The following is a 13573-nucleotide window of genomic DNA, read 5'->3' as shown; positions in this document are numbered from 1 at the left end:
GCTGCGCGCGCCCCGCTCCGGCCGGCCCCCGCTCGGTCGTTGCTCTCCGCGTGGCGTCACTTCCTGGAACTGGGGTCCGCCCAGCTTGGCCTTCCCTCCGGGAATTGGAGTCGCATCCCTTGGGGCCGGGGTGCCTGGCCCCCTTGCCCTCGGCGCCCGCCAGCCTCCGGGTTTGCGCCTGCAGTGAACGGCAGCGGCAGGGATGCCCGCAGGCAGCGCGCAGTCTAGCGCCCCAGACCGACCCAGAACTCTAATCAGTAAGCTGACGGCTGGCTCCTAAAAGATGTGATACAGTCGCTATGTATTGAGCACTTCTTAGGTGCCAAGCACTCGCCATATATTGTTTTTAATCCCCATAAATTGGTTAGACACGCGAATTTAGGTATTTCCCCCAGGTTACAAGTGAGCAATTAAGGCTCAAGGGGTGAGGTGAGTGGCCACGACTCAAACCCAGGTCTGTGTCTCCTTTGTCCATTTCATTCCCTGATCTCTCACGAGGCAGTGGTAGCATAAAGGACAGACTAAAATATTGTGTGTGGCGAAACAGGGAAGACTTGCCTAAAGATATTTGAGCTGGGTCTTGATATTTGCCAGATGGCACAGAGGTGGAGGGTGGGGGTGGAGGGGTTCGTGCAGCGGTGCAAAGAACGGCATTGCAGAGCTCAACATGTAGGAATGAGAATATCGCTTTGGCTGGAGTAAACCCTGAGCTTTAGATGCCATCCGATCCCTTCATTGTACAAATGGGAAAACCGAAGCTCAGGGAAGTTACGTAATTGTCTGAGATCACACACAAACATATGAAGAAACTAGTCTCAAATCTTGGATTCTTTGGGTTTTTTAAATGATGCCAAGATAGACAAAAAAAATCTGCTGGGTAACAAGAAGGAAAACAGGAACTAAAAACCAGGCCAGAGGGCTATATGGACAAGTCTACCTAGGAAGGTGGGAGTTACGCCTTTTGGGGAAGGTCTTTCTTCCATTAAATACCTCCCTCAATGCTGATCTACATAAAGGCTGCTGTCCTGTTTTTTAACACCTAATATTTTAATGCATTTTGAGGGATATGTCTGTCTCTTTTACGGAACTGTAAGGTCCTTGATTTCAGTAGCTAGCATAGTTCCTAGTGCAGAGCAGATGCCCACTAGATGTTTATTGATTTATTGAATGATTGAATGGATGTTTTATAAAGGCCTCATAGATATCACAGATGAAAATGATTCTAACTCACTCAAAATTCTTTGAGTATGTTTGTGCCTCTACTGTGACCCATGTGTGGTGTGTGATCCTTGAAGGGCAACAACCAGCATCTACCACCAGGTTTGGAATAGATTAGGTGTCCAGTATGTGTTGGTCGAATGAATAAATTACATGACTTCTCAATTCAGTCACTATAGCTATCTAATTTCTTCTGAATCACAGGCTCTGAGGAAGGTCTGTGGCTTAGACATTCCTCTACCATTACTGTCAACACATAATTCTAGCCCTTTAAGTACTTATTGTGTGTATGGATGAATAACCACCTGTCTTTCTTAGGGCCTGCCACAAATTGGGTAGCACTAACACAAGTACTGAATTTAATCTGACAACCTTCAGTGGCTTCCTATAGCTCTTCAGATAAATACAAATATCTTACCATGGTTTACAAGGCCCTGCATCTGGATATGCCCTTTTCTTTTCATGTTTTTATTCATTTTTGAGAGAGAGAGAGGGAGGAACATCAATGATGATCAGCTGCCTCCTGCATGCCCCCTACGGGGGATTGAGCCCACAACCTGGGCATGTGCCCTAACCTGGAATCAAACCATCAACCTGTTGGTGCACAGGATCCTGCTCAACCAACTGAGCTACACTGGCCAGGGCTGGGCATGCCCTTTTCTTATTAGTTCACTATACTATAGTCACCCTGGCCTTTTTTCAGTTTCTCTCATGTGCCATGCTCTTTCATACCCAGGAACTTGGCATACTCTGTTCTCTGAAATCCCCTCTTCCCCCCAACACTTAAACTGGCTAGCTTCCATTCATCTGAGATTAAATGTTGCTTTCTCAGAGAGCCCTTCCCTGGTCACACAATCTAAATGAGAAAGCCCCTGGCAATCTCCCTTGGGACACCCTGTTCTTTTTCTTCACAGCACATTTGTAGCTGTATATATTTGACTCCCTCACTAAACTGGAAATTCCTTGAGGGCAGAACTCCCTGTTCACTTTTATAAACCCAATGCCTAGTAGTGTCTAGCACATAGCACTTGCTTAATAAATATTTGCTAAATTGAATGAATGGCAAATACTTATAATCTGGTGTCATGTGCTGGCTAGACAGTCTAAGGGCAGGAACCTAGCTTGTCACTTGCTACCTCTTGGTGCCCCAAGCTTTTTAAAGCGGTCCAAGGAGGTTGATTGGCACAATGCTCTGAAGTAGGTCCTGACCAGAGAGCCCTAACTCTCTTCCCTGTGGCCTGCACCATCCTACCCTTGGCCTAGACAGCTGCATGGCCTAGGTAGGCCAAATGAGGAGGGCCAGGTACCTGGAGGGAGAAGCTGCTTCCTCCTCTGACTCCTCTGGGTCTCCTACCCCAGGCTTATTCCCCACCAAAGCCCATCTACAGGGCCCCCTCTCACACATACACATCACCTTGTTTCTCTCACCCACTGTGAAAACCTTCCTGGCTTGTGCCCTTGCCTCCTCTGCGGCTGCCACCCCTATCACCCACAGACAGATGGGAAATCTCCATCAAAGACTAACACTTCCTTCCAGGCTCCGGATCACAGCAGGGTCCTGGAAGAAGCTCCTCTAACAGAGAGCTCAGGAAAGGATTGATAGGGCTCATAGCTACCCCTCCCCCAACACACACTCCGACCTAAAATAGGAATGACCATCTGGATCCACTTATAGGGCTGGCTGGGGGAGGGAAGGAGGGCAGAGCTGGAATTGTCAAGCTGGGAAAGCTTGGAGGGTAAGATGTTGCTTGTCTGAAGGGTGAACTCAGGGCACGTTCTCTCGTGGTGGGAGTCAGGACACCTCTCACTTGGCCCCATGTATGAGTCCCCAGGGATCACATACCACCTCCCTCAGGCCATCTCACTCCTCACCCTGGCATTCAAGGCCCCCCTGATCTGGCCCAAGCTCCAAACTTGTTTTCCAGCCTCATCTCTGCCTCCCTTGGGACCTGCTTGGAGTTAACCTCACTGGGATGTCTGCCCATCGGAGAATGGAGCCCTGCACTGCATACCTCATGTCTTTGCTCACACTGTTCCTTCAGCAGCGTGCCCTTCCCCTAGTCTCCTATGCCACTTTCAAGGTTTCTGGCAAATGCTCCCTCTTTGCTCCCAGAGCACGGAGGCTGTTTCTACCTATTGAATATTCATGTGTAGTTGCATTAGCATTAGCTGTTTACATGTCTGTCTCCCCCAAGAGACTGTGAACTCCTTGAGAAGGGAACTGACTCGATCTATTGGTTCCTGGATTCAGTACAGCAATTGGCAGATAGGCAGTGCTCAGGGAATGTCACTGCAGCTATTTGTTGACCATAGATGGCCTCCTTTTAGGCTCTGGGGGAGAATCACCTCAATCAATAATCCAGGGAAGCAGGGCTGAGGCTGGAGGAGCAAAGGCTCAGGTTGGAGGAGCTGCTGGGTGTCATGCAGTGTGTGTGGTGTGTGGGAGGGCAGTGTCCTCTCTTCTGCAGCCTTTCTGCTTCTGTTCCATTCATTACCTTCTCTGGTTCCTGGAGACTGGGATTCTCCCCATGAAGCCCTAGAATGTCTCCTAGGATGGCTCCAAACCTTTCCACGGTGAGGAGGGGATCATTTGAGAACAGACCTTCTGAGGCTTTAGACATCAGCGTTTACAACTTTCTTTTCCATTCTATTTTATAGATGGACAAACATACCCAAGATTATAGAAAGCACAGCTAGGACCAGAATCTAAGTCTCTTACTCCCAGGTAAACAGTAAAGCACCATGGTTAAACATGTGAACTCGAGAGACAGCCAGCAAGCCCAGTGTTTGAACAGCCATACCTTAGGAAAGTGACCCTTCTCAGGGCATCAGTTTCCTCATCTCTAAAATGGGAAATTCGCATCTTGTAAGGTTTTTGTAAGGTTTGATAGGCTATACTTGAACAGTTACTGACCCCAAATAAACACTATTACAGCAGTTAAAACTACACATCATCGTTGTAGGACTCAACCACTTAAAAATCACTTTGATATGCATAATCTCACTATGATTTGGAGCCTCCTTACAATGCAGTGAAGTAACTAGAACAGTATTATAACACCCATTTTACCAGTGAAGAAAATGAGTCCAGAGAGGTTCAGAAACTTTCCTGAGGTCTAAGCATATATTAGAGTTGGGGTTCTGCATCTCAAAGCGGGGCTCTCTCCTGGTTACCTCTTTTAGGGCCATTAAGTGAGTGGATGAGGCCAGCCTGAGATTCTGTAAATCACTATAACATAGGTGCAAACTATGGCCTCATTAGGACCAGAACCGATTTTTGATATATTTTTAAAAAAATGGCTTGGGAGCAGGAAGCAGAACAAGGCCAAACAATAGAATGCCTCATGCCTGCCACTGTGTCCATCAGAATGCCTTTCTCCCCTGCCAGACGCAGAGCCTGGCACACAGCAGGGCACTTGATGGCAAATGTATGGGGGAGGAAATACAACATGCAGGGATCTTGCACAACCCCCATATTTGCTATTCCACATCTTCCAGATACTGTGAAGGCTCCAGGAGGGCAGGGACTCATTTGTTGTGTGCATTTTCATTAGGCCTGTGCCAGGCACATAAGAGGAGCTCAAAAAGTATATTAAATAAGAAAATGGTTTTTAAAGAACTGGACAAGAAATCGGAGATTAGGGATCCAGCCTTGGGTTTGCGTCTAATCCACTGGGGTCCTTAGGCAGCCCATCCCTTTCCCGCCCCTCTTTGGAACTCACTGTCCCTATTTGTACAGTGTGGGAATAGGACTCAATCAGTGGTTTCCAGCTCAGTTGGTAATTAGAATGAATCTCGGATGCTTAATGGGTGGACGCCTGCGACCCACCTTAGGCCAATTAAAATAGAATCTCTGGGGTGGAGCATGTAGTTTTTAAAGTATCTTGGGTGATTCTGATGTATAGCCAGAGCTAAGAACCTCCGAGCTAGATGATCCCTTACTGCCTCTTAAGTTCTGCAACCACATTCCAGCATGCTCCCAAGCACAAAGACTGGCAGCAGGCTTCTGGGGCTACACCTGCCCACCGCAAACACAGGGGGCCCAATTCTAATGTCTGTTTTGCTGTACACTCACTGTCTAGGCTTATCTAAGCCCCGGGCTCTCTATCCGCAGAGCTGGTGAGAGCTCTGGATGAGTCACACATGCGGAAGCACATTAAAAATGGAGCACCATGGGTCTTTTTACTGTCTATAGTTTTGCCTTTTCCAGAATGTCATATAGTTGGAGTCATACAGTGTGGCTTGCAGACTGGTTCCTTTCACTAGGCAACATGCATTTAAGTTTTCTCCATGTCTCTGTGGCTTGAGAGCTCCTTTCTTTTTATCATTGAATACTATTCCATTGTATGGCTGTACCACAGTTTATCCATTTACGGTTTGAAGGGCTTACTGGTTGCTTCCAAATTCTGGCAATTATGTATAACGCTGCTGCAAACATTCACGTAGGTTTTTGCGTGGACCCAAGTTGTCAATTCATTTGGGTAAATACTAAGGAGAGCAATTGCTGGATCCTATGGCAAGGCTATATTTCTTTTAAGAAATTGCCAAACTGTCTTCCAAAGTGGCTGTACCACTTTGCTTCACACCAGCGATGAGTGAGCGTGCCTATTGCTCTTGTTCTTTGGTATTGTCAGCCTTTTGGATTCTAGTCATCCTAAAGGCATGTGTAGTGGTATTTCATTGATTTAATTTGTAATTCCCTAATGAAAGAATGCTGAACATTTTTTCATGTTTATTAACCTGTATAGCCTCTTTGGTGAGGTGTCCATTCAGATCTTTTGCCCATTTTAAAAATTGGGTTGTTTTCATATTGTTAATAGTTCTTTATATATTTTGGATGTAAGTCCTTTATTTGATGTATTTTGCAAAATTTTTCTCATTCCTTGACTTGTCTTTTCCATTTTCTTTAACAGTGATTTCCTAGAGCAGTTTTTAATGAAGTCCAACTTAATTTTTCCTTTCATGGATTGTGCTTTTGATGGTGTATCTAGAAACTTATTGCCAAACCCAAGGTCACCTAGATTTCCTCCTTCATTATCTAGAAATTTTACACTTTTTTACATTTAGGTCTGTGGTCCATTTTGAGTAAATTTTTGTGAACAGTGTAAAGTCAGTGTTTAGATCCTTTTTTGCACGTGGATGTCCATTTGTCCCAGTGCTGCTTGTTGAAAAGGCCTCCTCTCTACATGAAACTGACTTTGCTCTCTGGTTAAAGACCAGTTGACCGTATTTGTGTGGGTCTGCTTTGGGGCCCTTATTAACTCCATTGATTGATTTGCCTAACCCTTTGCCAAGGCCACACCATCTTGATTACTGTAGCTTTATGTTAAGTCTTGAGGTTGGATAACATCAATCCTCCAACTTTGTTCTTCTTTGACTTTTTTATTTGTGTTGGCTTTTCTCTGTCTTTTGCATCTCCATATAAACTTAAAAAAAATCAGTTTGTGAATATTCACAAAATAAGTTGCTGGGATTTTGATTGGGATTTCACTGAAGCTATACAGACCAAGTTGGGAAGAAATGATATCTTAATAATATTGAGTTTTCCTGTCCATTAGCATGGAATATCTATTCACTTATTTGGATTTTTCTTGATTTCTTTCATCAGCTTTGTAGCTTTCCTTATATAGGTCTTGTATATATTTTGTGAGATTTATTCCTAAGTACTTCTTACTTATTGAGGGGGTGCTGATCAGGGCTGAACAGGTGGCGCACGATGAGTGATTCTGTATGATAATATAATGGCGGATACATGACATACATCTGTCAAAACTCACGGAACTGTACAATATAAAGGGTGAACCCTAAACTATAGGCTTTAGTTAATAATGTGTCAATAGTGGTTCATTAATTATAACAAATGTACCATACTAATGCAAGATGTTAATAATAGGGGAAACTGAGCCAGGGAGAAAGGAGGTATCTGGGACTCTCTTGTATTATCTGCCTAATTTTCTGTACACTCACAACTGCTCTAAAATAGAGTCTATTACTTTTTTAAAAAGGAGTAACAACTCCAAATGAAAAGGAGGAGCCCCCAGTGAAGTCTTCCAAAGGCTTTCAGGATTAAGCCTACTCCTTCACCAAGCACAGGGAGTCCTTCACAATTCAACTTCCCCTTCAGTCCATGGGCCACCCCTCCCTCTACAATGCAGCTGAACTGAAGCCCTCAGGCTCCATCAGGGATTCTGGGTCTTTGCACGACTCTCTTGGCCTGAAAGGAACATTGTCTTTCCCTTGCCTGGTCTGCAAATGTTTTGAAAAAGCTTCTGCAGACTTCAGTTTGGGAACACAGAGGAATGATACCAGCCCACAGCACCTGCTTCTGAACACCACCTACTGTGTTTCTGGCAAGACCTCTTTCCTGTCAGTCTCCTGTACTAAGCCGACCATAGCCTGCTGGCCCCAGTTTGGTTTTCAAATGTGCAAAGAGAAAAATAACAAAATTTCTGTAGTGAAACTATTGCTCCCACAGTACTGAACCACAGTTCCCAAATTGTGCATCAAGACACCTTAGGGCGCCCCATCAGACCTACAGGGGGTGCAGCAGGATATTGTAAATTTGAGATATTTGACATCTGTTGGCTGCGGAGAGAACTGCTAGCTCACGGTAGCTCAGTTCCATCATTAGGTTGTGCTACATTCCTCTGATTGTCCTCTCTGAGAAGCTGGGCTTTTAGTGGTTGCTGTGATAAAAAGCAAATAAAAGTCAATGTGCAACAGGAAATGAGGGTGGTGGTTTCCAATCTGATTAGAAAGCTTGACACATTTTTCAGTGCCCAACAAGCACACAGATCCCATTAGTTATTTAAGAAATAAATAAAAATATTATTTCATCTCATTTATATGTAGTATTTTTTAAATGACGACTGACTTGGTAAGACATAAATTCTTATTGATTTAACTACTTAATAAATCAAATTGTTGAGGTATTTCTTTTGGGTTAGAGGCTCCATGAAAAAAAATACACTAATGATGGGGGTAAGTGGTGTGAGCTGAGAAAGTTTGGGAACCTCTGGTCTAAGAAACCCTCTAATCCAGGACACATAAAAAGATCCTGCAGGCTGTGAAATAAATTTAGTGGGTTATAACCAGCATTTTTTCTCCTCAGTAAAATAGAATGGTAGATAGAACACAGTGCATGTAGCAATGGTATTACTGTATAAAATGTATGTTCATTATATACATACAAATAAGCATAGGTATCTTGGGTCACAATGTAACATGTCTATTTCTTGTCTGGGTTCTAATTTAAAAGTTTGAAAAAAACACTAAGACCCCAACCTCCTTATTTTACAGGTGAGAAAACAGCCCAGAGAGTGAAAGCTGATTACTGCAAATCACAGCCACCTGTGAGTGCTGAGTGCTGGGCTTGGGGACTCAGCCCTGCGAGGCTGGGTAGCCACTGCTCACAGGGTCCTTCCCAAGGCATGCCTCATTTTGCCTGGTAGAGGCGTAATTACTCAAAGTCACAGATTTACAGAGGTGAGAGATCAGGTACCCTCACTTTGGTCCCAAGACCCCATTTGCACCCCACAAATGCCACTAGCCACACCTAGAACAAAACGGTTTTAATCAATTGCGTCACCCTCACTCTCCTGGGAGCGGAGCAACAAAAAGGCTCGGCTCCTGCCCCCAGAGGACAGTAAGGCTTATGTGTCTCTCCACACTGCAGGGCCAGGGCTGGACAGGCAGGGCACGGGGGCGGGGTGGGGGGGGGTGGGAAGCAGGGAGAGAGGAAATGGTGGGCAGCTCCAACACAGGAAAGCAAAGGGGCCCCTGCTGGTCCGTGGGCCCCAGGGCCCAGCCCCATTACTCCAAGCTCTCCCCTCCCTGGCTGGAGAAAGGTCATGAAGAAGTGTCAGGGGAGCAAGTCCCAGCAGCAGGAGAAGCAGCAGCAGCTGTTTCCTTCGCCAATAAATATACTTCATTACCAAGCTAGAAGAGAGGGGTGGGAAGAGGGATTGGGGTGGGAGGGAGGGAGAGAAGCTGCCACCTGTGTTGCTGGGATTAAAGCAATGAGGAGATAGTGCCAGACCCCCCACCACTATCCTCACCCCCGTCTTCTTAAAATTGTGAAAAAGCTTTTAACATGGCCTTCCTGTCTCCAGGGCTGCTCTGAAGCCTGACTGAGAGGAGGCACCTGGCAGAGACAGGGGTGGAAGGAGAGGGAGGGAGGAAGGGAGGGAGAAAAAGAAGGGAGGCTGCTTCTCCCCAGAGGCTGCAGCTGGAGGGCTGGAGCCAAGTAAGCACTGAGGGGAAGGAGGAGGGAGAGGGGAGGAAGGATAAACCAACTACCAGGAGCGGCTCCTGAGCTGAGAGCCAAGGGGGCAGAGAGAGGGGGGCTTGGTGAGAGGTGGGGTGACCGCTGCATCCAGTGTAAAGCTTGGGGCTGCTGAGGAGGGAGGGGACTGAGTTAGGGACTTTCCCATCTGAGTGGCTCAGGAGAGTCACCCTCCTCCCCCCAGAGCAGCAGGGGACAGAGAAAAGCCATCACTTCTTTGGTCTTTGTGGCGGCTCTGCATGTGGGGTGGAAGGGAGGGCAGAAAGGGCGAGAAGGGCCCTTAGCAGGGAGCCCCACCTTAGCAAAAGTAGGCCTGGCTGGGAGCTCTGGCAGAAAGGTCACAGTGAGGCCAGGAGCGCCTGAGAAAGGAGAGTGGCCGTAGTGTGGAAGGGCTGGCATGGGTGGGCAGGGTACGGTGTGGTGCCCCACCCTTGCCAGGGTCCTCAGGAAAGGCTGAGCCCCCAGAGGTGGCCAGTAAGAGCAGGCACAGTGGCCTGGCCTTACCCACTCCAGGGCTCCCCATTGTTTTTTCAGAACCTTCCCTGAAGACCACGGGGAAGCTAGCCTTGCCAGTCAGGGAGCAAGAGTGGCAACAGGTCAAGGCTAGCCCTTATGGACTGGGAATTCCAATCCCCTTCCTGTTGCCAACCAAAGGGTAGGGCAGTCCTTGAAGACAGCTTCAGCCTTGCCTCCACACCTGAGGCAGGCCAGAGCCCTCCAGGGACCTGAGAGGGGGAGGTGGGGGGCATAGGGAGGGGCTTTCCCTCCTGCTCTTTTGCTCAGGGCTGGGGTCAGTCAAGGGCAATCTGCCCAAAAGTCTGAAAGCCAGCAAAATGTAGCAACCCCCATCCCCAATGCCAAACTAACAAAGAAAACAGGGGAAAAGAAAAAATGGGGTAGGGGGAAGACAAACCAAAACAGAACCCCCTGACCTCCTGCCAGGGCAGAGGGTCCAGCCAGTAGCAGGGGCTGGGGACCAGGGCTAGGAGGGTCTAGCTGGGCCGGCACTGCACCTGGCCCTCGGAGCTGTCCTCATCATCAGAGGCCCCAGCACCCCCGCTGCTCAGGCCTGTGATCCGATAGCCCATGTTGAGCAGCATCACTTCCAACGGGTCTGCATTCATGCGCCGCTGGTTGGCCTGGGAAGCACCCTCCATGTCTTCTACAACTCTGCCTGTGAGGTCTTCACTCTGTGGGGGGAGGGACACATACATCTGGGATATATGTGTGGGACATACAGACTGAGCTATACATGTGGAGGGGGATGTGCACACCAGATATCTGTGGGTTTATATCAGTTTGTCTATACCTGTACATGGGTAAAAGGAACATACACACTGGGATATGCACTGGGACACACACACCAGGACATACGTGAGGAGACACCCACATGGGAGGGAACAACACACTGGGATATGTGTGGGGGATGCACATGCTGGGATAGTGGGGGGAACACACACACCAGGGTATACATGGGGTGGTCTGCACCAGTAGATGATGGGGATATAGCACATCAGGACTCACACATAGGGGCCCACACATGGGCATGTGTGAGGGAGGACAGACACAACTACCCCACCCCCGTTTGCTGTTGCCATTCCCAATAGCCCTCCCTTTGCCCTTCTCTTCCTCCCCCCTGAAGGAAGGGCCCTGGGGCTCTCTACAATTTGAAGAAAATTGACTTTGGAATTAGATACACCACCTGCCTTCTGTTTTGCCAGCTGGGAAGAGGGAGGAGGTGGGGCAGAGGGCACTGGAAGCCTCAGGCTGGCCCACGTGGCTACCCACCCTGGAAGTGGAAGGGACCACACTGTTCTGAGTGACACCACACAGGCATCACTTCTTTAATCCTTAAAGCAACCTTCTGAAGAGGTGCTGTCACTCCCATGCCAGTGTGGAGATGATAAAAACCTGGGTCAGAGATGGTTAAGTTCCTGAGGCAGTGAGTGAAGGGACCAGGGTTCAAACTGAGGCCCACCAGACTCTAAAGCCTGAACACTTCCGCGTGACAGAGGGAGAGGCCTCTATACGGCGTCTGGGAACACACCACAGTGGTATATGAGGGGAAGAGTACCCCGGGAGCCTGAATGCCCATTCTCATGACATGCTGGAGCTGGTCTGGTTCCCTCTCTGCCCTGCCCTTGGATACTGTGTCCTGTATGTGAGACACATCTTCACAGCTTGCTCAAAACTATGGCCCTCAAAGGCAGGAGCCAACTCTTGGCTCTGGGACTTCTCACTGCATCTGGAACTGTCAGAACTCAATGGCTCCCACCTTCACATAGTCTTGGGCCCTCGAGGGAGAACTCACCCTAGCAGCTTCTACCCTCTGTGTGATGCATTTCCCTTCCCAACCCTCACAGGTTCAGTCAGAGGCCCAGCATTGGGTCCATCCCTACCCATGGACAGGGTCCATGTCTAGCTTCGGCCACCTTGTCTACACCCTCACCTCTGGCCGAGGATTCCACAGCCGTACAACAGGGTCGATGCCGCTGGTGGCCAGGAAGCAGTAGCTGGGGTGCGGCTGCAGGCAGTTGACGATGGACTCATCCCCCTGGAGTACGCGGACTAGGTTGGTGGTCTCCTTTTCCCAGATGAAGAAGGAGCCATCGTCAGAGCCACTGACGATGTACTGAGCATTGCTGGCGGGAGGGGCAAAGGGCAGGGAGATCAGGTGGGGTACTGCCCTACAGCCTCAAGGAGAGGCTGTGTGGCTTAGGGCAAGGGGGAGTAGGGAATTCTGTATCCGTTCAGCACCCCAAACTCTAGGGTCTTCACTTGACTCAGCACATGGTAGTTCTCTCCATACTGCAGAGCTCCAGTTACTGTTTAACTGTTCTCTTAAACTCAGGGTCAGGGACTGCCTGGGTCCCTCCAAGTTACTATCCCTCAGAGTACATCCTAAGCTTCTTGGGTGTCAGGATTGGGTCTTGTGTCTCTGGGAACGCCCTGGTCTAAGCATTCCTTCAGTAGTCCTAGCCTACTGGATCGAGATGCCCAAATCCTACATACACCGTGAACATTTAGGTGGATCTTGGTGGAGAGATTCTCAATCCATGTTCATGTGTCTTACCTACCAAAGAAAGTGCAACATCTACAAAGGAGGGTTGGGGATGATGGTATCTGGGACACAGGCTCTGCGTCAGTACCATGGGGCACATGATAGGTGTGCCAAGACTGCCAGCTTCTGAGGGCCCTTGCCTCATACCTCCAGAGGGAGACTCCAAGCACCCAGATAAAGAAACCAAGCTTCTTGGAGACAGAGGGAGGAGGTGGGGAATGGAGGAATAGTCCAGGTACTGCACTAGATGCTCTTATGAATTATCTCATTAGTCCTGCTCACTATGGCTCCATGAGTGGGGGTTAGGGTTTCATTTTATACATGAAGAAACTGAGGCTGACAGAGGTGAAGCCATTTGCCCAAGTGTACAGAGGCAGAGCTGGGATTTGAGACTTTTCTAGAAAAAGTGTGCCCTCATGTCCCCCAACCTCCTGCTGCCCAACCAGGCTGTGCCCTGCTCCTCTTCAGGGCCTCGGACCTGCCAAAGAAATTGGCCTCCTTGATATCCGTGGTGGTGTTGCAGTGGCCACAGTAGCGGAACTGATAGTCGTAGCTTCGTTCCCGCAGCACCATCTCATCTTCTGAGATGGAATCCTTGCGGCTCGTGCTGCGGAGGCGGACTGGGCCGCCACCACCACCACCAGCTCCCTTCTTCTCCTCTGGGGGCAGAGAGCAAGGAAATGTAAGAGTCCTGTCTCTCTTTCCCCTCCCCCATCTGTCCCCTTCCCTTAGTCCTGTTTTCAGCCCAAGTACTAGCAATGTAGGCTACCTGCCCTCTACCCCTAACCTGGAAAACTGGGAATGACTGGGAGAGAAGCTTTTTTGGACCTAACCCTTCAGGATATTCAAGAGGTGACCTCTGATGCCAGGAAGGCATTGGCTCAGGTCCCTGAGGCCCCAAGGATACACAGACCCAAGGTCTGTTTCTATGGAGGTGAGAAGCACTACCAAGAAAGCTTGAAGGGGTGATTTTTCTAAATAGATCCATAGCTCCGAAGGCAGTGAGGTCC

The 13573-nt window shown here is 48.5% G+C and overlaps 1 protein-coding gene across 3 annotated transcripts in view; it reads right to left on the bottom strand.

The window, feature by feature from the left end:
• Positions 1 to 10364: 10364 nt before the first annotated feature.
• Positions 10365 to 13573, bottom strand: part of WDTC1 (WD and tetratricopeptide repeats 1) — a 55704-nt gene continuing 52495 nt past the window's right edge. For all 3 annotated transcript variants that reach the window (XM_016216702.2, XM_016216695.2, XM_016216718.2), the window contains 3 exons: positions 13042 to 13222; positions 11952 to 12144; positions 10365 to 10692 (listed from right to left, as the gene is read on the bottom strand). In XM_016216702.2, coding sequence (XP_016072188.1) covers positions 10495 to 10692; positions 11952 to 12144; positions 13042 to 13222 — 572 coding nt within the window. In that variant the 3' untranslated portion in view covers positions 10365 to 10494. The remainder of the gene's footprint in view (positions 10693 to 11951; positions 12145 to 13041; positions 13223 to 13573) is intronic.

The sequence above is a fragment of the Miniopterus natalensis genome, chromosome 9, assembly GCF_054644295.1.
Source record: "Miniopterus natalensis isolate mMinNat1 chromosome 9, mMinNat1.hap1, whole genome shotgun sequence".
Classification (NCBI taxonomy): Eukaryota; Metazoa; Chordata; class Mammalia; order Chiroptera; family Miniopteridae; genus Miniopterus; species Miniopterus natalensis.
The sequence above is the reverse complement of the archived record's forward strand: the minus strand, read 5'-3'. Positions and strand labels throughout refer to the sequence as shown.